This window comes from Ciconia boyciana, chromosome 9, assembly GCF_034638445.1.
Source record: "Ciconia boyciana chromosome 9, ASM3463844v1, whole genome shotgun sequence".
Taxonomy (NCBI): Eukaryota; Metazoa; Chordata; class Aves; order Ciconiiformes; family Ciconiidae; genus Ciconia; species Ciconia boyciana.
In genome coordinates this window covers 41,874,299-41,901,553 of record NC_132942.1, presented here as the reverse complement: position 1 = coordinate 41,901,553, position 27,255 = coordinate 41,874,299, and the positions used below count along the sequence as shown (strand labels likewise).

The 27,255-nt window shown below is 35.8% G+C and overlaps 1 protein-coding gene across 2 annotated transcripts in view; it reads right to left on the bottom strand.

Annotated features, from left to right (window-relative positions):
• Positions 1–27,255, bottom strand: part of CDH13 (cadherin 13) — a 521,177-nt gene that overhangs the window by 273,123 nt on the left and 220,799 nt on the right. For both annotated transcript variants that reach the window (XM_072871837.1, XM_072871836.1), the window contains exon 5: positions 3,556–3,708. In XM_072871837.1, coding sequence (XP_072727938.1) covers positions 3,556–3,708 — 153 coding nt within the window. The remainder of the gene's footprint in view (positions 1–3,555; positions 3,709–27,255) is intronic.

The following is a 27,255-nucleotide window of genomic DNA, read 5'->3' as shown; positions in this document are numbered from 1 at the left end:
CACTTGATTCTTTTGATTTTTTTGCTAAAAGATGCAACTGAAAAGTTACTAATATTTTTGCTCTGCTGGAATCAGAAAAGACTATGGATCTGAAGTGAACTCAGAATTGCGTAGATTATCGGCAATTTGTGGATGGTGTGTACCTCACTGATTTGGACTAGAAAATCCATCTCAAGTCTCCCCACCAAGTTCCTTATCTGTTTTTTCATATCTGCATTTTTCAATACTAAATAAATGAATGATTTGGCCATTGTCTGAAATTTCCAACTAGTCGTATTTATTCAAATCTTGAGAGAAAACCAAAGACATTATTTTTGAGAGCATATTTGTACAACTGAACACCTTTTGCTCCCACTAAATAGGGGGCCTAGGCTACCCACTTATCTCACCAACCCAGAAACAATTCAGTAATATGCCCATATTCTGCTTAAGCCCTTTCTTCAGAGCATCATTTAGTAGTTTCATCAACAGGCTGTAGCAAGCCCCAAAATAAAACCATTCAATGTAAATCCAGTGGTTTACTCTGATCCAGAGAATTCCTATCAAGATGCTCTTTAGATGAAAAAAGGAATTACTACACACTTTTCTAAAACAGTCTCTCTTTGCTGGGCGTAACAACATCCTTACATCCTCTTGCTCTTCTTCATAAACAGCTTTCACTTAAAACTGAAGCTGACTGACATTCTCTGACCTTTAAGGAGGCACTCCACAAAGTTACAGGGAAAACCACACCAGAAGCATCTACCTTGTTCCATTGGCAAACACAATTTCATTAACATAGTTCCATACACATGAGAAAAAAAAAAAAAATTACTCACGGCTAATTTCAACATAGTGGCTTTTGGACTTTTGCTGTCTCACCCAGCCTCCTCTGGTACAGTTTCATTTTCTCAATAGAAACCATCACATTTTCAAATGTGCAGGTGATTATGTCAGAATTACTATGGCAATTAATCACCCCGACATTGATATTTTGGTGGAATTTCACATAGTTGTCCATTTTTTAACAATTTAACTGATTTCATAAAAAATAAACTCATAAAGCAATTGGATAAATAAGTCTGTTTTGGGGGGAGTGGGTGTCATTAATGTATCTGCCTTACATTCCTCTTGCCAGTTTGAGTTTCTTTTGCTAACAAACAGGATTTAAATTAATCTGAAAACACAACTGCCATGCAACCAGGCTGAATCAAATAGACTGGCAGGCCCTGACCCTCAGACAGATTTTTTCACTCTGTTTTAAAACACTTTCTATCTTTTAGTAAAAATAAAATATTTAAAAACAAACAGTAGAAAGAGGGGATTAACTCAGACAACCAACAGTTGTCTGAGTAGAATTCAGTACCCCTCTAATTTAATCATGTTTCTCTTGTAATGAATATATGGAAAAACTCCTACAGGTTTTTTAATATTCCTCCAGGAGAAAGAGGGCAGGAAAAAGCAGAATTTCAAACATTCAATGAAAGAAACAACAACAAATTTTATAATAGATTAAATAGTCTTAGCTAGTTTAAAGCATTTTGAGGTACAGAGATGGTAAAATCTGCACAGTTCTATGAAAGACTGTGATCACCAAAGCTCTATTTTGTGCCCTATTAACATTTTTTTAATTCTCATCCCTTGAGTATATACACGCTAAGCATAGGAAAAAAAAAAAATCAGTGCTCATGCCTCTGTGTAGCTGGAAGGACTCAAACAGATTTCATCTTTTTATCCCTGCCCCACCACAGATTATATACTTGATGGTATGATGGCTTGCAAAGAACTTGTATTTTTTCATGGAGATTACTCTTTCCTTGTTTGCTCTTTGCTTTGAACTTTTTCTTTCAGGACATCAATACTGGGCAGGGGGGAGCTCAAACAAAACCAGAAAACAAAAACACTTTTCAGAGAAACTTAAGGGTCTTTCAAGTAATTCACCTTTCGGTGTACCAAGGAAATCAGGGAGAAAATCCTCCTGCCTTCCTGACATCGTGATACATCTTTATTGGAAAAAAATGGGCTAGATTCAAAGACAGACTAATCAAGTTGAGGGTTCTCCTACAGAACTTTTCAACTACATTTTGCACAACAGGATGCCAGTGAGCATGCTGAGCAGAGTGCTATATAACAGGTTAGAAAGCACTACAGCCTATTACGATATACATTCACATTGCCCTGGATAATCTACTACACTGCACTACTTGTATATAATTTGCATTGCTTTAAAAAGGCTCCTCTAGGGAAATGTCTTTGTCTTAATTTGAGTGTATACTTTGCCAGATCAGATAGGAGGGCCATTTGTGGTTTGATGCATCAGGTTGAAAAGACTACTATGATTTTTCCAGTAAAAAAATATTCAAGGTTTATACTGAACACATTAAGGTGGAAAGCTACTGATAAAATAAGAAACAGCTGGTAAATGAAGATGAGGAACAGCGTTAAAAAGAGAAACGGCAATGTTTTTCTTTTAAGAAGGACATCAGTAAGTACCATAAATCCTATGCGAGTGGTTAACATGCATTTCACTGTAGACCCGGATGAGAAATAGATGTTTAAGTGTTGAAAACCAACATATGGTAAATTTTAGCAGTGCTGTTTGAGCAAGTATGACTAGTCATCTAACTGGCAAACTCTTCCAGAGGAGGAGAGAAGCAGCATTGAAAGTACAAGTATTGATTACTACACAGCAGAAGACAAAACAAAGAGGTCAGGGATGGCAGTCAGAACTGTCACCAGAGCCTGTGCCCCACATGGCCCGGAGTACCACACGCTCCCTGCTGCATGAGAATATGGAGGTCAGTCCCCCATGCTGTGGCAGAAGTGGCAACATGCAAATGTACCAACCATTTTCTATTTTGAATTCTGCTGATCATCTAGATTGAAGTGGCCAGACACAATTTATCTGACTGCACTTTTCAAGAGCTAGATAGAAAACATGAATTAACAGATCCTCTATTTATACTATGCATTTCAGGACATTGTGGTGCAGTTATTTTACAGATTTCAGAGATCATTTGTTAGAATTTCAAAGGGGAGAAACATAGCATTTATTGACAAGGAAAGGAATCTTTAGTAAAAACTTTGTAGGAGACATACATCCGACAGAGATGTATCTGCTAACAGTTTCATATTAACAGAATCTTCTTTATCTCTATTAAAAGATACCCATTACTAAAAATGGAGTTGAATAGTATATTCCATTGACAGCTTGACAATACAAAAGAAAAAGTATAACCATGTAGTATGTTAGCAGCAACTTCCCGAAAAGATCTCCTTTTGTCCAAACATAATTTTGTATTCACAAATCAAATGCATACACAATATTCAGACAGTATTTCTACTAAAGATAAATGACAGAAGTTACATGCAGAAAGCAGATCAGAGTTTCGACTGCATGTAAAAATAAACACATTTACCATTTTGAAAGGACAAATGGTTCTTCTGGAAATTTTATAGGACAGTAGCTGCAATTTTGTCTTCAATAACTGCAGCCCTTTCAAAAGCAAATACACATTCAAAAAATATATATATTATCAACACAGAGGCAGAGATCCTATTGCTATGAGTACTCACCTCATAATTGGCAATTACTTCTCTATCAAGGGCTCGGGTCACGGAGACTTCCCCACTGATCTCATTGATTCTAAAAATTCCTTTTGGATCTTGATCTACTCCCTTACCAGAGAGTCGAAACTTTGCTCCCTCTGTCCCTTCACTGCTGATGACCTGCATGGCAGAAAACAAGAAGTTACCAGCCATATTATAAAAACTTTAAAAATAATTCTAAACCCACATAAGCTGTTTCAATCTTTTGCCTAATGTTGAGGTATATACCCTGCTAATAATATATAATGATAAAATATGGTTCATGGTAATATATAAGTATAAAATCTGTTTTCAATCATTCAGAAAACACTGTGCAATTCTTGTGTTAAACCCTGGAAAAGCTACTCATGTCCTTAGCCAGTTCCTATCTTATCTTTACTGTCTTCTATTTCACTACTTAAAGTTTCTATTATTCCATTGCTACTGTATTCACTCTATCTCTAGAATTTGACATTTTATTTAATTCTATTTCTTTTTTCAGTTAAATTGATAAAACAGCTACAAACTTACAAAAAAAAAAAAGAAAGAAAAAAGGACATATTCCACTGAGTGGCATAAAGCATACTTATTTCACAACCCTTACAAATACCAGATAGCCATCACACATTATTTTCCGATTAGTCAGTCCTTTTTATTAGCCATTGTAATGCCATTACAAAATAGACTACTTTCAGGTTGGTTCCCCCCCCCCATTCCCTTCTACACTCCTTTCCCAGGATTTTAAACCAAGGGAAAAAACTCCTCATGAAAATATCTGGGTATCTTGCCCAGAACTCTGCTTAGTCACACAGTTGGAACTCCTCCATTTTCCAAATTTATACATATATTTATATATATACACACACACGTGTGTACAGAAACTCCTTGTTACTATCACGACCTTATTTCCCCATAAGAAAAAAAATCCCTAAAAATCCAATTTCAAGGCTGTCTCACATTAGCGACAGTAGCATATGTAAACTTGCAGAGCTACACAATGTTTGTTATAAGCGACATGCTTTGCAAATTTGTATTTGTACACCAGAATCTAGAAGGATTATAAATTAATCTTGCCCTTTAAGGCTGATAATCTTGCCAAGCCATTCCTTCCCTCTGCTGTTTCATGTTCCTTTGTTTCTAGCAATTTTATATTGTTAATATTTCCACAGAAACATTAAGTCAAATATTTATATGCTGGTCTGAATTACAGCTCAGGAAGAGGAAGGGAAAAAGTGGCCTTAGAAATCTGGACCTGCTCCCATTTTGAGATAATAAATATGCAGGGTGTTTAATAATGTCCCTGAGGAAATACATGTTTGTTGCTCTATTGCTGTGGGTTCAGCAACGCTGGTTTGCAGATTACTGGGTAGTGAGATTTTGACTAAACTCAATAATCATTATTCCTTTATTTTAATTGAGAAAAAATTGCCACAAGTTATGAAATAGGAAATCAGCATTTTCAGAGATAAAGTTTCAATTCGCAAACCCTTTGGGGGAGGGAGAAATTTCAAAGTAAAAACCTGTTTCACCTTTTTTTCCTTCCTCCTTCCAAGTCAGAAACACTAATGGATGTAGTTTTCTTCTTGTGTGTTTTTGAGTATGTCATGCGAAAACACAGAGGCAGACAACACTGCAGGTGACAAAAGGGCAAAATAACTTTGTAGCTTCAGGTTCTGTGATGAAACTGAAACTTAATGGTTGTTACTGAAAAGTTCCCTGCTGTTCAATTCATTTTTTGACCAATCTCTGGTATTTTTTACATCAAGCCTAAAAATATGTGTTCTTCTTAACATAAAGCTATACTTATGATTTTGCAATGTCGTGACAATTGCTCACTTTTGTAGGGAAAAGATGAGTTGATCATCTTCTGCCCTGATTTCTGAGACTTATTACAAGACAAGTGCACCTTCCCATCCAATATAAGAACAGTGGTTTGAAAGGCTGAAGTCAGCCACAGGCCAGCACAAAAATCTAATTCAGAGATGTCTACACAACAGCCATTTCCACCACAGCCATCAAACATTACCTAACTATTTATGACAAATTTAAGATGTAGTATAGCCTCAATGCTCCAGTTGTAACAAGCCAGAGAAAGAAAGCAAAACAAATCATGGGCTGTGCAAGGGAATTTATCAGAAAAATTCCAGATAATCATATACAGATTTTTCTCCACACTAGATAGAAAGGAAGGAGTGTAATAATAATAATAATAATAATAATAATACCAGTACAAGGGACCCTGCAAACCTGCCTGGAGGGAAAATTTCCTCTCAACTGCAAATCTGGCAAAGATCTTAACCTTGAGTTTGATGGCAAGACTTCCCAACGTGGTACCTGAAAGATTTGTACTCGTTGGAGCTACGACACATCCCACATCTCATCCCCAATTTAGCTGTAAACTATTATTCAGCATATAAGGTATAGGACCAACAGAGTTACCAGACAGCAGAGTTTTTTCTAAATGACTGGATGTGTCCATTCAGCTTTTTTAAAGCTTCAGGAAGCAGTCACATTCACAGTGCAAGTATGTGCAGACCCTTCTCTCCTATCTATTTACCCACCTATGCATCTAGTTATTGCACAGCGACTTATGCTTGATATAGTAATAAGAAGCCCAGGTTAGAGATGCTCCATGTACCACCGCATCATTTGTTCAAGTGCAATGATGGTCGCAGAAAAAGTAATTTTCACAAGTATGATTCTTTAAAATGTTTAATTAGCCACAAGAGGGAGCTACATACTCCCAGGAATGTAAAGAACAACATTAACATCTCCTAATTAAGATGCTTATATAATGGCTGCATACTTCACAGAAAGTGCATTTCCCAGTTCACACTAAGCTCAGTACAATGAAAAGTTTAATAAAAATCAGGCTTAATTTGCCATATGGTTTGGTGCTTCAACAAGAGCAAGGAAGAAAGAACAGGAGGATTGTCTGACATCTCCTCTGGCAAGACTGCTACTCTGAATACTGTCATAAACACAGCACTGTTCACATGAAAATTTCCTAGCTTACAATGTATTTGCACAACGATGGTCTCCCAATTTACTGGCTGACAAAAAACAAGGCCAGATTATTTCTGCTGGAATGTTTACTTTGGGATGTCATTTTTAGGTTTCTAAAATATGTAAATTACTTTCCCACAGTTACTACTACCTGAAGCCCAGACAGAAACACTTATTTCTGTAATTTGTTCACAGCTTTAGGAACTTCAGTGTAGGTTCTAATACTGAAAATGTCTGCACCATACGACAGTGGCTACGTGTTGCACATAAAGACTCTTCATTCTTAGGAAATGGTCCAGTTAAAGTAGCACAGAACCAAGCATCCACCTACTGAGAATATAGATAAGGCAGGTATACTTTATCTGGCCTCCCAATTTCTACCTATTTCATTTTCCCTTGTTCTGATCTTACAATTCAGAAAGGCCTTTACATTGCATGGGCAGATGGCATAGACAGAATAGATGCCAGATGAGCATCCCACAATAATGTAGACTCTTGAAAGCTATTTCCTCACCCAGGACCCAAGCGACAGTATTAGATGTAGACTTAGACATTACTCACTAACCCATACCTGATAACACTTTCCCATGTTAAGGGTACGTTGGAGAATAAATGTATTGAAAACTGAAGTGATCCATGCTAGCTTTGTCAGGATCACATATTTAGCACCAAAGACAAACCAGTATTTTTTTTTTTTCTCCAAAAAGTCAGACACTGTACAATTCAGCTCAACTAAAAGACACTTCAAAAAAACCCAGAATGTTACTTAGCTGACAGGATCTGCTTTTTGCTGAACCGTGGCCAAAACATATTTACCAAATGCTATTTTTCAGCTGACATTATGTATCCCTTTCAGCTAAACTCATTTCAGCAATGTGATCCCACTGTTATTATGGGTTTATCGCAAAAGTAAATCAGAGTGTTCTCAAGAGAAGAGGAGAAATAAAAGTACAAAAAACCACACTACCCCCAGGGAGAGACTTTACAGTTCTGCAACCCCAGCAAATCTGTCCTTAACAGCACCATCCCCGTTTACCAGTTTCATTCTTTAAGGAGCGTTTGCCTCAACCACTACCATAATTTCTTAGTTCTTGACACCATCTAAATTAGAGATGCATCATATTAGTTTCACTTCTTAATTAGAAAACAAATCCCACCCTCAGACAGGAATATTTGGTTCAAACCCCAGTACTTTTCATTTCAGAGCATTACACTGTCTCTCTCATGTGTTTTTTATTTTTTGGGCGGGCGTTTCTGTTTGGTGTTCCCCCCTCCCCTAGCCTCCTAGGGAACAAATTTATCCATGGAATATTTAGAGGTGACCTATTTTTTCCTTTAATCACTATGCTGCACAAGAGCAAAACAATGGTTTAGGCCCATTGTTTAGATATCATATAAATATTTAAACAGACACTTCCTGTCCTGCCATACTGAAAATCACTCTTTACAGTCAGAGGCTCCATCTGCTCTGTACCGACTCAAATAATCTTTCAACCAAAACAAATGCAAAATATTCCCATCATTATTCAAAAGCACTAACCAACAGAAACTGCTTCATTACTATACGCTAAACATACAAAAAACTGTGGTTAGAAAGCAATTTATATAATTTGTCGAGTTTAATAATTTATTAAGTCTATTGGTTCTCAATACCTCTATCTTTATTAATTAAATACTAGATAAACTAGTTAAGCATGGGAACCAAATTCCGCTCTTTGACAACGGGAGGCATGTTGGCCAAATCTGACCTTTGCTTTCTCTCTGACTAGGACTTTCTTCAGAATTCATTCAATATACGGGTGATAGCCCAGAACATCCAGGTGATTTATCCACATAAGTAATGGTAACAGAAATTATAAAGCTTCTCTAAGTGACTATGTCCTTTGTCCATGATAATTAGGGATAAACCCAACACAATATATATGACAGTATATATTTTAGGTAACACTTTCTTCTTGTTCACAAACATAGTAAGCTTTGCTGTTAGCTTCACTATAACTTCCTTCCATGATCGCCCAACTTAAAAAATAATTATCAACCAAAACACATCTGGACAAATGCCCATTCAGTATGTTATCCAAAACACAAGCTAAGTTAATACAGACAAGTATGAACAATATTTGCAAAATTCAAGTAAAAAACAGAAAAAAACTTCAGCAATTAAAGATGCTTATGCAATACAGGCAATATCACAGTCCTAAATTTCAAAACATTTCCAGACCAGTTTTCAATCTCCAGTCTATGTATGAGGCAAGATTTTCAAAGCTGTACAAATCTCCTAGACCATGTGCTTTCACTGCAAAGCTTAAACCAGCCCGTCAATCAACCACTCAAATTCTAATATTTGTGCTTGCACTGGAACAAGCGCTTCAGAAACCACAAGCACAGAATGAAAAGGGAAATGTGACCAGCAATAGGAATATACAACACTGACCCAGCCTCTTATGACAGCTGAGGTAAAGGAACACAAAGTCAAGGTGAGGTGTTTGGTTTCTGGGGGAACCACAGCTGGGGAAAACTACATTTAGCACAGCAGACATTGCTTCTGTGTCATCAACTACAAATATTTTGCTTGATGCTGTTGACAGTCCTGGTAAGAATACACATATATGTATTTCCCAGAGAAAGAAAAATGTATATACACAACAGACTTGATTTAACTCAGCAAAGAAAGTCATAATTTGGTTATTTTAAACTTAAAAAAACCTATTTTCTCTGTCAGATCCCCAAGACTCAGTTTTAACTGGGCAAAACACATGACTGGAAAGCATCTGAATTTTGCACTTTAATGTACACTTTAAAAACTCAGTGGCCACTGGGCAAAACTACTATTACAAGGTTAGCCATTACTTCTTATTTGCATTCTTTTGCATTGGTTTTCTTAAGACTCTTATGAATTACAGAAAAAGGTTCCTCAAACAGGAACACATGTATTATTACAATAGTGCTTCTGTAAACTGAAGCCTTTTCAATAGCTGTATAAAATTTTTGAAGTATTGAGTACTGGGTGTACTAATACCTTGAATGTGGCAACTTTTATACCAACTGTCAGAGATGTAACATGGGAATAAAAAAAAAATATCAAGAGTTGAAGTTAAATGAATTATGAAAATAAAAAAATCATACACCAATATTCTCAAGAGGACTTTTTTTAGCATCTTAACTATGAGCTTTGTCATGGAAAACATTTCAGGAAGCGTCAAATTTAGGAACAACATTGTGAGAATTAAAGCACATAGTTTTAGCATATTTTTGATGCATGTTTGCAAGACTGATTGGGGGCTGCAAATGGTACAAATGTTCCTTGCCTGAAGCAATCCAAACAAAACTGCATGAATACTCTTATCAGGTATCATATTCAGAACTTTACATACACAAAGGAAATAGAATTCGTATTGCTTGAAATGCAGATGGTATATTTAAGTGTTTTGTTGGACTGGGGTTCTGCTTCCTATAGAAGTTACTATACCAACTATTATTTCGTTACAAACGAAATGTGCAAACAGTGCAAACGCAATGTTTTAGTAACTACACTAAAAACAACTCTAAATCAGAAACTTGCCAAGGTTAATAAATTCCGTAGACAAATATTTCAACAAAATATCTTAATGTATGAAAATGACACAATATATTAAAAACCCATGAAGTTGTTTCACCATCAATGCTCATTTTTTGAGATCTTTTTAGAAAAATCAACACAAATAGGTTAGTTGATATTCAACCAAAAAATATCTTCTCAACATAATGGCTTTTTATCATAATTATACATAAACATTTACAAAATTCCAATCAATTTTGTAGTAGGAGGTACAGGTGTCCAAATGAAACAAAATGAATTTATGCATGGGAAGCCCTGTGCACCGCTGGATCCCTTCAGTTTGAGATTCATTACCAGAGCTGTACACAGATGCAACAATTCCCCTTGAAGAATCAGTTGCAGCACTGGGGCCTGCAGGCTTCATCTACAATTGCACCAAATTTGACAATTTAACCCATATAAATAGCTAACAGTGAGCATTTGCTCATAGATCAAAGTAATTCAATGAACACATCAAGATGTATATTATCTTTTGTAGCAGGTAATCTTTCAGTTTCCTTTTATTCTTAATTTATAAAAAGCGAGAAGATTCATTACAAATATTTTCACTTCCCCTTTTCCTAAGTAATAGTCAATTTCAGATATATAACTGCAAACTCTGGATTCAGTACACAACAGTTTCCTCCTACTGACAGCACAGAATTTATAAACACAGTTTTTCATAATCTCAAAGGAAAACGACCTAGAAGTGTTACTTGTCACAGAAGGCCTGGATATTTCACTGGCTGATTTGGCCTTTCAGTAGCCATTTAATCACCGTATTTTAATTGCTGCTTAAGTTACTATCTTGTAACAAACCCTGTTAGTCGAAGGAATTTGAGGACCACTGTGTTTTGAGTGAGAGCCAGACGGAGTAGCTCAAAAGCTACGGTTAGTTGTTAGAAAAAAATCTGACTGCGATTGATAATATTAAATGAAGAAGAACTCAAAAGATGCCCGTAAAAAAAAAAGTATTATTTGGATTTATAGAGGTGCTTTATTGCAAACTTATCACTGATCTAAAAAGGCAGAAATGCAGAGACAACATTACAACATTTCATGGTTTCTAATTGCAGAACTTCAGGACATAGGACAGAATATATAATGTGTAATCACCACAATGTCGCTAAGTCTACAAGAAGTGGGAGAAAAGAAGAGAACAGAGACAATTTACAGTACCTTTTTCCAGGTATTTCACAGTACTATCTATTCCAAGTAAGATCAAAGTCTTAATTTATTACTCAAGGCCACTTTTGCAGCATCTAAGACAGCATAAGGTCTCTGGTCTAGCACCAGACTGGAAGCAACACAGCAACATCTCAGCTGCATTGTGCCCAGGCTAAAATAATCTGCTGATAAGGTCTAGAGAAGTCTGCCCTGGGTTGTCTGGGAAATATAAAAACCCTAGTTGCTTCCTCTCCCTGCGGCTACAATTACTGCCCATGGGACTTGGCTACAGATGTTATCTTTAGGTCCCATGCATGCAGCAAAGAAAGAAATCAAGATCTGGATTAAGTGGGAACTTCCAGCTGGGTAGAGTAATTGGAATTGCAGAATAAGATACAGAAGTTGCAGAGCCAACCTGAGGAACTGAATAGGAGTAGTAAAGTGAGAAAAATTGAGAGAAAAATGGTGAGAATGATTCACCTAAAACCACTCTTGAAAATTAAGATTCAGTTTAATTTGAAGAAATTTATTGGAAGATTGTGTCTAACTTTATTTTTGCTTTAACTAGCAACCTGCAAGTCTTGACTTTTGAAAATATTTTGCGGCTGAAATAAACCTAGAGGAATAAATTATCAAAAGTACTTAAAAAAATTAATTGAAGATATTAAAAAAGAAATATCATGATGAAGGGTATTTTTTTTAAATTTGGTTCCATTACATGAAGTCAATGTAATACTTCTCGATACTATAAGAACCTGCTTAGCACCCAATTCCCATTTGTAGCGAACAACCCACAGATCTAATTATAGATTTTCCTCAGTCACTAGTTCCCTAGGAAACAAATCCATGGCTCATGTCTTGTGCATGGAAAATCATAGTAGGAAGATAAATATTTTTCTGTGTATAGAAACTTATCTAGAGGTCACAGGTCTGCATCTCAGCAGATGTTGGCGCTTCTATCAAGGACAGATGGCAGCTATATTTGACGGCTATCTCGGATATTTAAAACTTTAAACATTTTAATCTGATGAAGTACTTAATACTTCTATTAGTAACAATGCTCTGTAATGCTTTATGCTGTAAACAAAGGATTTTAATTTTCGTTCTCTAAACTAATTTTAGTTTTTAACAATGCGTTTACCTCACTTTTCATCTTAAATGATTAACCATCAGAGGTCAATTCAAAACAGCTGTAAGTAGCTATAACTTATTAGAAATGATAGGCAGAAATTTAACTTGAAGTCATGAATAGTGAATATAATTTGTGTTTTCTGATATCGGCCCTTAACGTTAACAATGTCATCACAAACCAGATCAACAATTTTACCTACATGCATGTAACTGCAATACCCTTAGAAAAAAAAGGTATAATTATTGTTATTCTACTTCTGATTTCATTCTAATTAATTGCTGAAAAAATAGACAAAATACAATTCATTGGAAACTCAGATACATGTGAATACCTAACTTGAACAGGCGTGAATTAGAATGAATTCAAAGGTGGCAGAGGGACGCTTTGTCAGATTTGTCCTCCTCATTTATAACACAAAAAACACTCTTCAGCTCTATCCTGACCCATCTACAATGACAGCTTAAAAGGTATGCAATTAGGCAACTATCCTACTCACACTTAGTATAATATTCAGCCTGACTTAAGATCATATAAAGGATTTAAGCTAAGTCAGAGCATATTTAATCTGTGGGAAGCAAGAAGGAAGCCTACATTGTCAGCACATCTCAAGTAACATACAGCGATTCATCATGATGACTGACCCGCAAGCCCCACCCCAAGTCTTGTTCCACTTGTCTCCATGCAAAGACAACCATTCAGACCCAAGCCCACGACTAACACCACAAACCTGGACTGCTTCCTCCTTAGATTACTGGATGGGTACATAAATAGATGCAAAAATACTTGACTCTCAGAAATGTTTTTGGCTCCCTACTTGTTGCATTAAGAGTTACTGTCGCATACAAATAGGAGTCTGAGGAGTGGCTGGGGGGGGGAACCCTCCCGTTGAGTTACGAGGTTCAGACAGGACCCCCTGGCTTTCTAAATTCCTTCTCAGAGAGGAGTCTAGGTGCAGCTAGGCCCAGTCTTAGTCTCAGACTTGGTCAACAGTTTATTTTCTAAGGACTGTGTGTATAGCCACTTATCAGAACCAGAGCCCTCTCAGGGCTTTCGCTAAGGCGACAGCATTAATTTACAACGTTACAAGTCCCGTCGTGTCCAGCGTACTGAACTTCACGATTACGGATTCACTAATAACGTGCTTACACCCCCAGTCTTGTCATGTTACATGAACTATCACGGCCACACATAAAGAGTCTGGTCATGTTCAATGAGAACTACCATGGCTATATCAATGAAGAGTGCAGTTTATTAGAGCAACAGACACACAGATTCTTTGGATTACTGGTGATAAATTCACTGTCTGCAAAGCACATGCAAATACCAAGAATATGAGTAACACGGCCGGACACAAACGTGTTAAAAGATAATAAAGCGACTCTATATAGAGATTTCTAAGTTTCCCGGGGAGGCACTTGGTATAACCAAGTGTTCGACTCTTATCCAAAGGCGTCTCAATGCGGGGGAAGAGAGGCTCAGCCCGTCGACTGATCCCAAACGTCAGAGTGATACACGATGGTGTCTTCCCTAACATTCTCTTTCTCTTAAACCATTTTATACTATCCTTCACCTTTCAGGTGGAGCTTGAGTGACTCTAGTCATACATACCTTTGTTTAGGATTGGTGTAAAGTTTTCTCGCTTCTCTTTTAAAGGTATAAGCTAGAAAAATTCAGTGCGCAAGCTCAGTGAGGGATGGTTGCACCTTGGAGGCGGGTAGCTTTTGGGATGGAGGTGTGTTTTGGTATTATAATGATGTTATAATGAGCAAAGTTCACCAAAAGGACAGCATTTTGTCAAAAACGTGGCAGGCTGTTGGCCCAGGGTAGTAAATATGCAGCTTATCAGTTCCATGACACGTTTAAGTTCCCATATTATTGCAGAGCCTGGCCGCGGCATCTCCACGCCACTCCACCCTCCGGGCAGCGCCTCTTAAGAGTCAGCACACCAAGATCCCCTGGCATTACCAACATCTAAGATCGCAGGCCTAGGGAACTTCCATGGAATGGATTCCTTACATGTCAGCCGCATTCCACATGGGGAGCTTCTTCAATGCTGTGCCTTACCTAAAAGGGTGAATATAAGTTCTAATTTTTAAGTCATCTCAGCCATTATCCCACACTACTTTGTTCAGTTAAATTTACATTCTTTTCGCACATGCTTTTTTTTTTTTAAACTCCTTCCATCTTTCTTCCTTTCTTCCTCCTTTTGCAGATACTACCAATTGTGCTATACTGCCTTTGTTTCTGCAGCTCTAATGCATTGAATTCTCATTAGCTAGAGGTGAAAAAAAATCCACACGGTTGGTGAAATTGCTACCATTAGAGAGCATTTCAAATCTCTTAATGACTCCTGGTCTCAAATCGGTATTTCTTTGCTGAGTGAGGGGTTACCCAGTTTATCGCACAGCGTGCCACAGACATCATTACCTAGCCAGGGAACACTTATAGGAATCTGGGATCTCCACGCACATCACGTTCACTCAAAAAACAGAAAGTGCAAGTTTTCAGAACAGCATAGCAGTTACCTCACTCACCAAGGCCCAGGCAGCCTGAGGCAACATTTGCTCCACTTTTCTGGGAACTTCACCCCTTCATGCTCTCTTCTGTTTCCAAAGGATATACTAGCTTTCTTTAGTTGTTAATTTCCTGATAAGGGGCTGATAAGCATTTTAACACCACCATTCTTTGATTAGCCTATTTTTAATAGTAAAAGCATTAATTGAAAGTGTTTTTGTTAGCAATTCCATGAGTGACTTTGCATCCCTTAACAAAGCTTCAGATTCCAAGTTTATCCAGACTTGGGGTTCTGAAATAATTTGGTTTTGTCAGATAGTGTCACCAAGAAAGCACAGTGAAACATGCCTTCAGTCTCCTATTATGACCTTTTCAATAAATAGTTTGTTCTTTTTCTCTTCTTCCTTCTTTTCCCCCATTTTCCCCAAAGATAAAGGTTCAAAATCCACAGTACATTTCACAAATATCATCTTAGAGTTAAAAAGCTACCACTAACTTGGATTCACTTTCCCTCTTTAAAGAGGTCAGTTTTTAACCTTACTGAATGCTTCACCCTTGCTAGAATTAGAAATGTAATGTGTCAAATTACAGGTTCCAATGCACAAACATCTTGATAGAGTTGCAATTAGTGACAGAGTTACTTTAGTCTCCTAAGAAGCTTTCAGATGACTATATAATTGCAACACAGTCTTATATGTATATCACATCATGGAATCATGCTGGAGAATTATGGAATCAATCAAGATGAAATTAGCTGAAAAGAACACACAATTTCCAAACTAGTCATTGTCAAAAAGCAGAACTTAAAGCTTGGATTTCAACTTCTGAAAGCTGGAAGATCTCTGGAGTAATGGAACAATTAAGCTTCAATAATACATATGGTACACTGTTGTGCAGCATGTCAGTTATTGTCTTCCAGGTATATTATTACTGTCTTCAAGAAGTCAGAATTAAAAGTTATCTAAATTTAATATTCATTCACTGTGCTACAAAGCTGTACACTTACATTTTCAGTTAATAGCAATACCTGAACGAGCCTTCCAAGACAAGACCCGTATTTGACAAACCTGGACTAAGAGGAACTCTTAAACTTAATAAAAGTGGAAGTATAAGGCTCTGTAATAACTTTTAAAAAAAGAAAACAGAACGAAGCCCACCAAAAAACATGGAACAGCTATACATTGTGAAAAACTGCCTAACAGGAAGCCAGAAAGGCAACTCTAGCCTGAGAATCAGATACCCAGAAATACCGACTGTATCTAAGTAACCTGTCCTACCACCACAGGTCTGTACAAATTACTTTCCCAAATCTTTTAAGATTGAAACAAAATGTTAATAAGATTGAATAAGACTGACAAAATTACAACTCTGAAATAACTATGAAAAATAAGCATTGTTTATAAACCTGCACTCTTGTATAGCTGAGTCCAATATCCCATTCAAATTCTTCAGTGCTGAACTTTCTACTGCCTAGCTGTGAATTTTGAGCTATCATAGGACACAAAACCATTAGTACATACCACTCACTTTTATCAAACACCTCTTAGGTAATTTTGTCAATGGTTAGAAAATATATTTTTTAACAACCAGACATAACAGGAGCTATTTTTTCTGCATTTAAAGACATACAAGAAAACAGTAAGTCCTAAACCTGTGAAAGGAATATTGAAATTCAGAAAACAAATACCCACGAACACTCTTTAAGGTTATTTTCCCACCTCTCTCTTTTCCTTTATCGACTTTGTATTACTGGAGTACATTTTGAAGTTAGTTTCAGCAAACAGTTTCAATTTGACATTACAGGACACACTATGACCATCCTCAACTCCAAGTCTATTAGAGTCAATAGAAAATGTCCCATAACTTACGTTTTTTCAGGCCCCGATTGCTTAGGCTGTGTTTGGAGATCTAACACAAAGACAACGTGGCAGTAGCTATGTGATAATGTTATATACTCAAAAGAAAGTTATAACTACACCTTGATAAATTTGACTGCTTCTAATTTGAAACAAAAGCATTCCAACATGACTAAATGATAGAATTAATGAATTTTTTAAAAACTAAAAATCGGTAGTTTAAAAAATATTATATTAAGCTATTATATTAGTCCAAAAACTATTCATACTAACATTGAAAAGAGCTGTACATACTTAAAAACCACAAATTAAGTATCTACCAGACTGACTTTTGCTTGCTTTATGTAAGGCCAGTAATCAGTTCATAAAGTAGAATCATTACTCGAGTGGGTAGAAAAATTGAAGGGTGAACCTCTGATCTTAACGTTTTCACTGGAGGTTTTGCCATTTATTCCATGGCCGTTTTGTTTCTACCTGTTTTCAATACAAGTATGCTGTATCTCAAGATACAACATGCTAAACATACAGTAATTTAAGGTGTTTGTAGAGCCCCAGAAAATGGAACATCTGTTCTTCCCAAGGTACTTTGCAAAAATACTGAAGAGTGTACTTTTAAAACCTACTGCTAAATTTCTAAAAACCCACAAATGGATCAAGTGTAATCACAAATTGCTGGTAGCTATCATGAAATCAATATGGTTCTTTTTACTGGTGTCCACCAAGAAATTACTTTATCTCCATGTATACACTGTAAAAAGGTCTTCACCCGTTTGTAGCTTTTTTAAGGGCTCTCGCCAACAAAATCAGAGTCAATAAAATATTATTCATGTTTATTTCCATCAAGATGCCTCAGTATACCTAATTCTAAACTTGCAAAACTATTTAAATCAATTTTGCAAAAATACCAAACTTAATTTACGCAGAAAATAGTCACTATAGGTTAGTGTAATAATTCCTTCAAGTTTCATAATTTTCTTCCTCGAAAACCTAGGAGTTGAGCCATAGAATTTAACTATGCATAACATCTACATTTTCTGACTCGGCAAGCCAAAAGTTGCCTTCGTTCCAAGTGAGGGTGTCTCTGTTTTAGTCTTTTCTCCTATTGACATGGATATTTATATAAATATGTATGCATAAACGTATGCAAGTGTGTACAGAAATTGGCATCTATATATTAAGATACAGTTTAATATATGTGCATGCAAACATTAATGTGCCGTCAGAAGTTTCACTTCAGTCTATGCTAGTCAGCAAGAGAAACCTAAAGGCTTGCAGCTAACAAGTCAAATACATGCTCATCATTCACAGTTACTGGTATGAATCCCTACTTCAGTTCACTGCGCTAAACCAAACTGCGTATGAAAACTTGCAGTACTGCTGGAACAAATACTTTACTAAGGAAGTACAGCACAAAGCAGTAATAATGTATACCTCAGGTTACCAGAGCTTTTGCGCTGTGGAAAAGGGCCAAATTTGTAACAGAAAATACAGGTGCTATTAACTATCCTTTTAACATAGTGAGATCTATGACAATAACAGTACTTATCAAGTATTATCTTAAATATCCCAATTGCCACTGATTTTCTCTACTGGCAAACAAACATTAACCTGATTTAATCTAATGACTCATTTAGAAAAAGAACTCCATACATTTCCAAAAATCTCCTACAGAAATCATCTAAAACATTGAGGTGATTTCAAGGATATGGGAAAGAACTGCACAACTGCTTGCTTTTAGTTCTAACAGATGATTGTAAGATTATAAAGAAGATTTATTGATACCTCTTTGAGAATAAATAACTAATTCACAGAAGCAAACACAGAATGTTAACTCAGTTGAGTGATTAAATACATTGTATTTAAAGTTTTATGTAATCTCTTTGATTAAAAAGCCTTATGCAAGAATTCAGCCAAATCAGTATCTTGTTGACCATCACAAGCAAAAAAATGCTTTTAAGTCAGATGACATGGATTCTTCAAAATATGTCCCTAATTTTCAAAGTGCATTGATAAATAAAGATCTGTCCCTCAACTTCCACTATGTAACAAATAAAACTACTATATAATAATAAGAAGCTATAATTCTCACAACCAGCATTGCCTGCTTTCGCAAAAGTCTCTAACAACAAAAAAATTAAATCTACAAACTCACTATTTAGTAAAAGCTTGAGTAATAGTTTCCTTTCCTTAAAGATTACACATGGTAACCTTTGGATGTTTTAACCAATAATTATTAGAGATGGGCTTAAACTGTAAATTTTCTGTCTAGACATTAAACATTCCCAAAGTTTAAGATGACCTCTATAGGAAGCTCTATATTGGACCCAGTAATATACTATCTATACTGTATTCTTTCTAGAAAATAACTTTCTAAGCTACTTAACAGGTGTTAGTTATCATGTACATCACCATTAAAAAAAAAAAAAAAAAAGAAAGAAAAAAAGAAAAGATTCAGCTTCAAAAAAATTTTGCTTGATCACTTATCTCTGTTTTTACCCCATATACAACTGAGCTTTTCAATTCTTCTGTGAAACCTAGTCCATCAATACATAGCTTATGTCTTTTCGTAACAAATATACCTTCAAAAACCCCAATATTTCATGACATCTAAGCCCGCAGGAAAAAAAATATTCTGTATCATAATCCATTAATGTAACAATTATATTTTCAGGCTCCCATCACCAGCTATTAACAATTAAAATTTTAGTATTTAAGAACCCATGTAATACAAAGAACAGAAGTTCTGTTCCTGAAGTTGAATGAAATTTACTTTTTAGAAGAACGAACTGGAGGGTAAATACACACGAGGTCCTATAATAAAATGTTTGATTTTGCCCAATGGTTGCCTGAAGCCTATAAGAAAAAATTGTAGGCAATAGAAAGGGATTGACTGTTTTATTTTTTTTTTAAAGGCAACAGTACATTTTATAAACTTGCTAGTTAGTATCAGCCTGTGAATTTATCAATTATCAATACACAAATCTTAATTACAGTTATTATACAATTAAAACATCATTTTCCAAAGAAACAAACAAACAAAACATTTCCAGGTTTTCTAATCCACCTGTGACTAAATACAAGATTTTTTTCCCCTACCTGTAGCAGCATTATCTTTTCTAACTCTGAAAAATTAGATGATTTCCAGTCACATGCAATTGCTTACCATAACATTGTTCAATGTCAAAAAATACAATTGAAAGATAATGGTAAGATTTTGTGAAAGTTTAAGCTGTTAAATTATTAAACTGTTGCATACATAAGTTTGGTGGATAATGGCTATGCATTCTATATCTTGCAGAATGTAAATGTAGCTATTAGTGTGGAAAAAAAAAAATCAGTTTAACACTTCAGTTGAGATGGAAGAAAAAAAGAAGAAAAAGACACTCAAGAAGCAGAAGTCTTCACACTGAATAAACCAGAGCCAAAAAAAAAAAAAAGGCGGGAAATTTGTATAAAGTATTCTGAATGTTAGAAAGAAATTCACTCTCTTGTAGCAACGAGGTCTTGCTTCTAGATGCGCTTAGGAATCAAGGAGGTTCTGTTGCATCCACCAGAACAAGCTGAAGCAATTTTAAACCTGGCTTAAAAAAAGCTGTTCAAACCTATTTACTAGGGATGAATCTGATATAGCCTGGCCCTGCTACTCTAAGAGACACATCAGGATCCAACAGAAAAAGCTGCATTGAGCTGTGCTGTGGTAACGTCTGGCACACTGGGGCCTTGGAGGCTGATTCACACCAGGAGTTATATGGACACCAGAGCAACCTTTGAGTGGCTCCGATCTGCACGCTGCACGCGTGGCTTTCAACTTCCCATTGTTCAGAAACGTGAACCTGATGTTAGAGTCTGGAAGACGGTCTGCTCTGAGTAAACTAGGTTTTTGGTGGTTCCCTTTATTCACTGATATCAGGGTTTTATGCTTAACAAACATGTAATCCATCCTATAATGATGGAATTAAAATAGAAATCAAATAGAAACATAGGTCTTCAGTGCCATTTTTAACTGGCAAAATATAAATATCCAACCAGGACCTGCTCCACCTGTACTGTGCAGAGAGAGCATTCAGCTATAGTGTGCAAGTACTGTAAGCAGACATAAGTATTCTGGGCCTTGGTTTTATACCTTGTTCAAGACATCACCGCTACTGAAGCCTTGGATTTACAGCCATAACAAGGCACTGGCTCACTGCTAATACAGAGAAAAGAGAACCCACACCTAAAAGGAAAATATAATTTAATTTCACAGCTGTTTCCTCTTCATACCAAGCATTTCTTCCTGATACTAACTGACATTACTAAGTGATAATCTATAATCACCTATGGCCATATTTGACTTAAATTACATGGGTGTTAATCCAAAATATGCTTAGTTTTCATAGACATTTCTTCAACTCGGTGTTAACAAATATCCATACTTCATCACCTTATATGGGTTCAGATTATTACTCTAGTTACATGAAATAGAACTAGAACTAGTGAAAGGGTTAACCACTATTTCTTATGTAATTAATTGCTGTCTCCCTCTATTTAACTGCAGTTATAGAATGACTAAAACGTCTAATGTTAACAAATATAAAGCACGTTACTTATAATAGTGCACCTGTTTTATTCTTACTGTATATTGATATAGTAACATTCATATTGCACTTTCAGGCAAAAAGGACTGGACTTATCTAGAATATTAGTGAGTCTCATATGAAAATAGAATTGAAATATTTGGAAATCCTCTGAATAATATGCTGACACATATAATGATGACGGCACAAGAGCACACCCATCTTCACAAAGAATTCAGCAATATACTTAAAATATATGTGTTTTTCTCTTCTAATTTAAGGGAAACGCAGGTCTGAAACTGTAGGGATAAGTAATGAGGTAAAACAAACCTTTAGATTAATGAAGCAAGTTAGTTTCCCCAGGATCAGACTTTGTTGTTTAATTTTTACTGAAAATTAAGGCTGCAGGCATATAATCACAATTCTCAAATAAAAATAAAAAACTATTTAATGGTATTAGTAACTATTTATTTTTTTGGAAATTAGTCAACAACACAGAGTTAGAAAAATAATTTAACAAGGTCTACTAATTCTATTAATAATGAAAAGCACTTTAATATGTATGTTTCTATGGCCACACTTATTGTGTCTAGAATACAGAAAGATGTTAAAACTAGGTAACAGGATTACTAGCTAATATGAAGACCAGGGATGGTTTTGAAATTTATATTTAGAAAGAACAGCCAAGTCTTTTCAATTACAAATCATTCATTTCAATTTCAGCCACAGAAATCAACAGGCAAGAAAACAGATCTCTTGTCAATTAGGACTACTTCTCTAGATCTATCACTTTGACATATCTTAGAAATTTTCAATTGACAACACAGTATATCAGCCTTAAACTAAATTTACAGAGCAATACAACAATTTAAACATGACACTATGTTCAAAAATTTAAACCTACAAAACCCTCAAGTTATAGAGTTAAGACTAGAGATATATTCCCATTACAACCACAGGTCTGAGGAGTGATCTGTCATTCGATTGCACTATTGTCTTTTTACAGTTTTGATATTTCCCTCCAACACAAAGGAACCATAAGCATTTTATAGTACAACCTTTAACATGGCTGTCTGCCATACACTAACAAAAACATTGCTACTGTACAATGATATTTAGTGGATGTCAGACATATTCTGTACACTTAAATTCTGTTACCTATCATGGCACTATATTTTACTGAAATCTAGATATTGCAGTTTTCTCACTCATAACACACAGTATCTCCTTGCCTCTCACTTCCTTGAGTAGTAGGAAATATGTATATCTAGAAAATAACTACTAGAAAAATTTAGTTGTTATATTTAGCCCTTCTCCAGCACCTTGTAGAAGAAGAAGTAGAACTGAAGCCTTAAATCATCCAATTAAAAAGCCCAACTTCAAATGACCCTAACCTCCAGGGACAACTTCTGCATGGTTAACACATTAGGACAATTTTACCTGAAAACAGCGTATATGTCAGCCCAGCATCACAGGTGTGAATAGCACTAAGGTACCATATTAAATTACAGTAGCCTTTAAAAAACAAGACAGCACTTTTCTCCAAAAGAAGTTACGCTAAAGACAAGGGACTTCTTTCCGAGCAACTCTAGGAACTACACAATATTTAGGAGCATCAAGAACTTCTCCAGAGGCTTTTTGAGGCCTACTCAGGGAGTGGTGCTTAGTGCAAGACAGAGCGGCTCCTATTGACCACTGTATTTTTCTACCTATTTCAATAATCAGATGTTATAATATTTCCTTTTACATTACAGGAGAGCCTGAGGTGCCCAAATGCTCATAAATGTCAGAAGAAATAACTGTTTAACTCCACTTTCTAACTACGGATTACACACCATCATGCTGAAGGGAAATGAGGCACCTAAATTCCCCTGAAAACGTGGGCCTTAGTAACTTAAATCTCACTGCTTTCAGAAATAGCTTTTTATTTCTAACATTGCCTACATGCTTTTGAAATGCGGAATGACTCTATAAATAATAAAGCAATATTTGAATACAAATAATGAGTCAGACATTCCTCACCCTTTTTCTCTGCTTTCCAGATACATTTGCATGATATAAATTGTATTTAAAAGAACAAAAGCTTAAACGTGAGTTGGTTTGTGGGAATGCAGAACTGCAAAGGAAGTATTCATGCAGCCACCCTGAGATTTTTTGAAGTTTTTTATCTTCGCAAAGAGCAGTAAAAATAACATGCAATTCAAAGATGAACCATACACAGCAAATTACGCAAAGATGGTCGTGGGTCAGTCCCAGGATACATCTGCCCCTATATTCTGCCTGTAATGATGACCAATACTGTCCTGTACCAACAGCAGAGCCCAAACCATCAGGTGTAATAGCAACAAGTATACCCTTTATTTTTGGCCTCTACAACATCTTGTGACAATGTGTAGAGTATCACAATGCTTGACAAAAATAGTATTTTTTTTTCTATCAATCCACCATCTGGTAGTCAATGGAAGTTCCTTAGTTCTTCAGTAGGAAAAAGAGCAGATAATTGTTCCCTGTGTTTCCTCCATGCGATCAAATATTTTCTAGAGCACTATCCTATCATTCCTTAGTTGTTTCTTTTCCAATGTGATGAGCCCTGTTCTGTTTAAACTCTTGATTTCTTACCTCTGATTATCTACATTGCCCTTACCTGAAGCTTCTCTAAGTCCACTGCATCCTTTTTAAGATGGCATGACAAGAACACAAAATTCACCTTTCTATTTGACATCTGGTAACCGTTAAGGATCAAGTTGACTTTTTCAGAGACCAATCCACAATGGTTCCAGAACGACTCCTGAATTTTATATATGATTAATCTGCAGTTATCAACAAACTCAGTCATTCAGTACTGTTAAATCCTTCTGCAACACTATAGACTTCTATACTTCTTCTTAGACTTCTTATAGACTTCTTTCAGCGTGAAAATCTGTTTCCATACTGATGTTTCAATCTTTTTTAGCTGAAAGACATTCCCTCTTAGTAGAGAAACCCAAGTATGGTTTATTGATCAGATTTATCTACACCTTTGACTCCTCTGTAGATCTTAATACATTTATGAGATATGACCTGCCTTCAAAAGGGCCATGTTGACTATTCACTTCATGATCATCCAAAAGTTTATCTCTTACAGTGACTCTTACAGCTTGGCTTTGACTGACTCACCAAGTGTGGGAGTGGGATTCAGTGAGCTGTAGTTCCTAATGCATTTCAAGGCTTCCTAGGATCCTGTTTAAAAAGGATGGGCAGTATATGACCCCACATTCCAGTGCAAGTGAAGCCAATGCTTGTGAGTAGTTACGTTCCACAGTTAGGAGTTCAGCAGTTCCCTGTTTGAGCTCTCTTCAAGTCTGGTCTTTGCTAATTTTATAATATTCGTTTTTCTGGTTTGCTCTGCACCCATTTCTTTTGACACTTCTGTTTGAGATGCTCCTTCAGACTCCTGTCTCCTCCTTCATTGAGAACATCTGCAGTGTGACACAGCCTCCCTTGCAGGGAACACACTAGTTTTCGAAATACTTGAAAAACTACTGGTAGTTTATAGTTTACTCTTCCATTTTGACAGGACTTTCACTTTTTAAGGGAGGTTGGGGATTTTGAAGAACCCTCTTACAGTCTTTCTGAACCTCCAATGGAAGTAAAACTATCTATGTTAACTGTTTGTCAACTATTTGCCTGTCACACAGATTTACAAAAAACAAAATCTGACAGTAAATTCATGACTGAAACCAATGGCAGATCCTGCTACTAAATTATTTGCATTGAGATAATTTCCCTAGCTCTTCAACACAATAATTTCTTACTTTGAAAGCTACTGCATAACAGTCCACATGGTTCATTACACAAGCAGCAGGGAGTCCCTCCTTGAGAGGGTGAAGAACAAAAAATGGCATCCTAGCTGCATTTTGCCTCTAGTCCTTGATTTAAAAAGCTGATGGGAAAATTTCAGTCTAATTCTAAAAATATAATTAACTCTGACAGTCTAATAAGAATTTTAGAAAATTGTTCTTTTGAAAAGCATATGAAGAAAAAATATTTTTTGCTCTTATCTCTGTGGTAAGTAAATATTGCGCTACAAGGCACTGTACCTGTCTTCATCTGCTATAAATTATATACATATATATGTACACATAAGTTATGATCAGTTAACATGTGCTTAATTTGTTCCCGGAACTGAAAAGCTGTTCAGGATGGGAAAGTTTTCAACATAAGAAAAAGTGGTCAAAGCTTATTTTCTTGTAAATGAGAAAAAGAACTGGAGGATACATTCAGCAGCTAGCATGTTCAGAGCTCATAGCAGGCGACTGTGAACTACATCTGTATCTTTTTATCTGAAGAGTTTGAAATCACCAATCTTTGTGGAATCTTGGAAAAAAAAATACAATCAATTTTCTACTACTTACAAAGAGTGTCCTTCATCAGTCATCCGCTAAAGGAAACAATATGCCTGCTTTTTAAGATTTCTCATTAACAGATAATTACAGTTTTTATCCAAAGCATTATTGACTGTATCATGATTGTGTTCTTTTTTTTTTTTTTAAGGAGATAATTTATTAAATAATAATTACTCTAAGATTCTCACAAAAAAAAAATTTAAAAAATCAGTAATGGTACTATATATGACTTTTTAAAAAAATTAATCCACATATAATAGATTCTATTAATTCAAATTAATGTTCACGTTCCAGTGACCCTTAGCAAATTCAGATTAGAAAGCCCAACAGCACAGTAATAACGGATGAAGTTGATTTATTATGTTTTCCTATTTACACAATTTCAGCATGCTCTGTATTGTTCATTAATTTTTATTGGTGATAAAATTCATATAGATCCTTATAGTTTTTCCTTTACATAATTAGCAAGTTCCCCATTGCAGACGTTGCTCTTTGAATATGTCTGGTTTAACCATTATTCCAACCCTACAAGGAACAATAGCTTCTTCAATAACATTTAAGGGCTTGTTTGTCAAGTAGAAAAGAATCTGTTGAGGAAAGGCTGTTACGCTAGACACCTGCTTCTTTAGTCTGGTGTGCTAAAAAAATAGCATTTAAGTGATTATGCTGTCTGATTCATTTTAAGCCTATTGCCTAGTTTCAACCAAATTTGACCAAAACCAATCCAAGATACAAAGTTCCTAAAAGTTCCATGAAAATTACAGCCATGTAAAGCAAAAAGACCTACAAACACCTGCAGAGACGTAGGAAGAGTTTCCATTTTGCACATGTATGTTCATTGCCCACTCAGGCTAGCTGTAGCTCCAGGATGTGCTCTCTCTTATCCCAGTTTGAAATGCCAGAAAGTAGAAAATAACACCAGTGGTGCTGAGGCACCGTAGGATGATTTAGGGTCATTGTGCTTGAGGTGTTATCACAGATAAGAGGACATGGGTTTGTTGCAGGAAATGAATATTTGTAGGAAACCAGCCTTCATCAGTTCAATTGCTCATGAAAATACTTGTAATATGTTGTAAATCAGGTTTGAACATGAATTTCTGTTAAATTAATATAGCTTCTGAATTCAAGTTGTAGCCACACTCAGCTACATCCACACTTCCGCATTTTTTTTGCAATTCTATTAAGTAAAAAATATATTAAGACAGATGTTATCGGATTATAGGGATCAGTACTATTTTCAATTTCTGGACTTTACTGTTGTACACATTTCTATTATCAAAATCCATTCTCATCTCCAGCAAGCTCAGCTGAAAATGTAGGCTTAGTAGTTTCGTCCATGTGTTGCAGAAATGAAAAGAAAAATTTCTGAAGCAGTGCAAAAATACTTATGGTATCAAAAAAATAGAAAAATTTGAACCTTGATGAAAATCCTATTTTCCAAATGTACTTTAATAATTTTCCCTATAAACATAGTGAAATAAAGCATAATCTGATA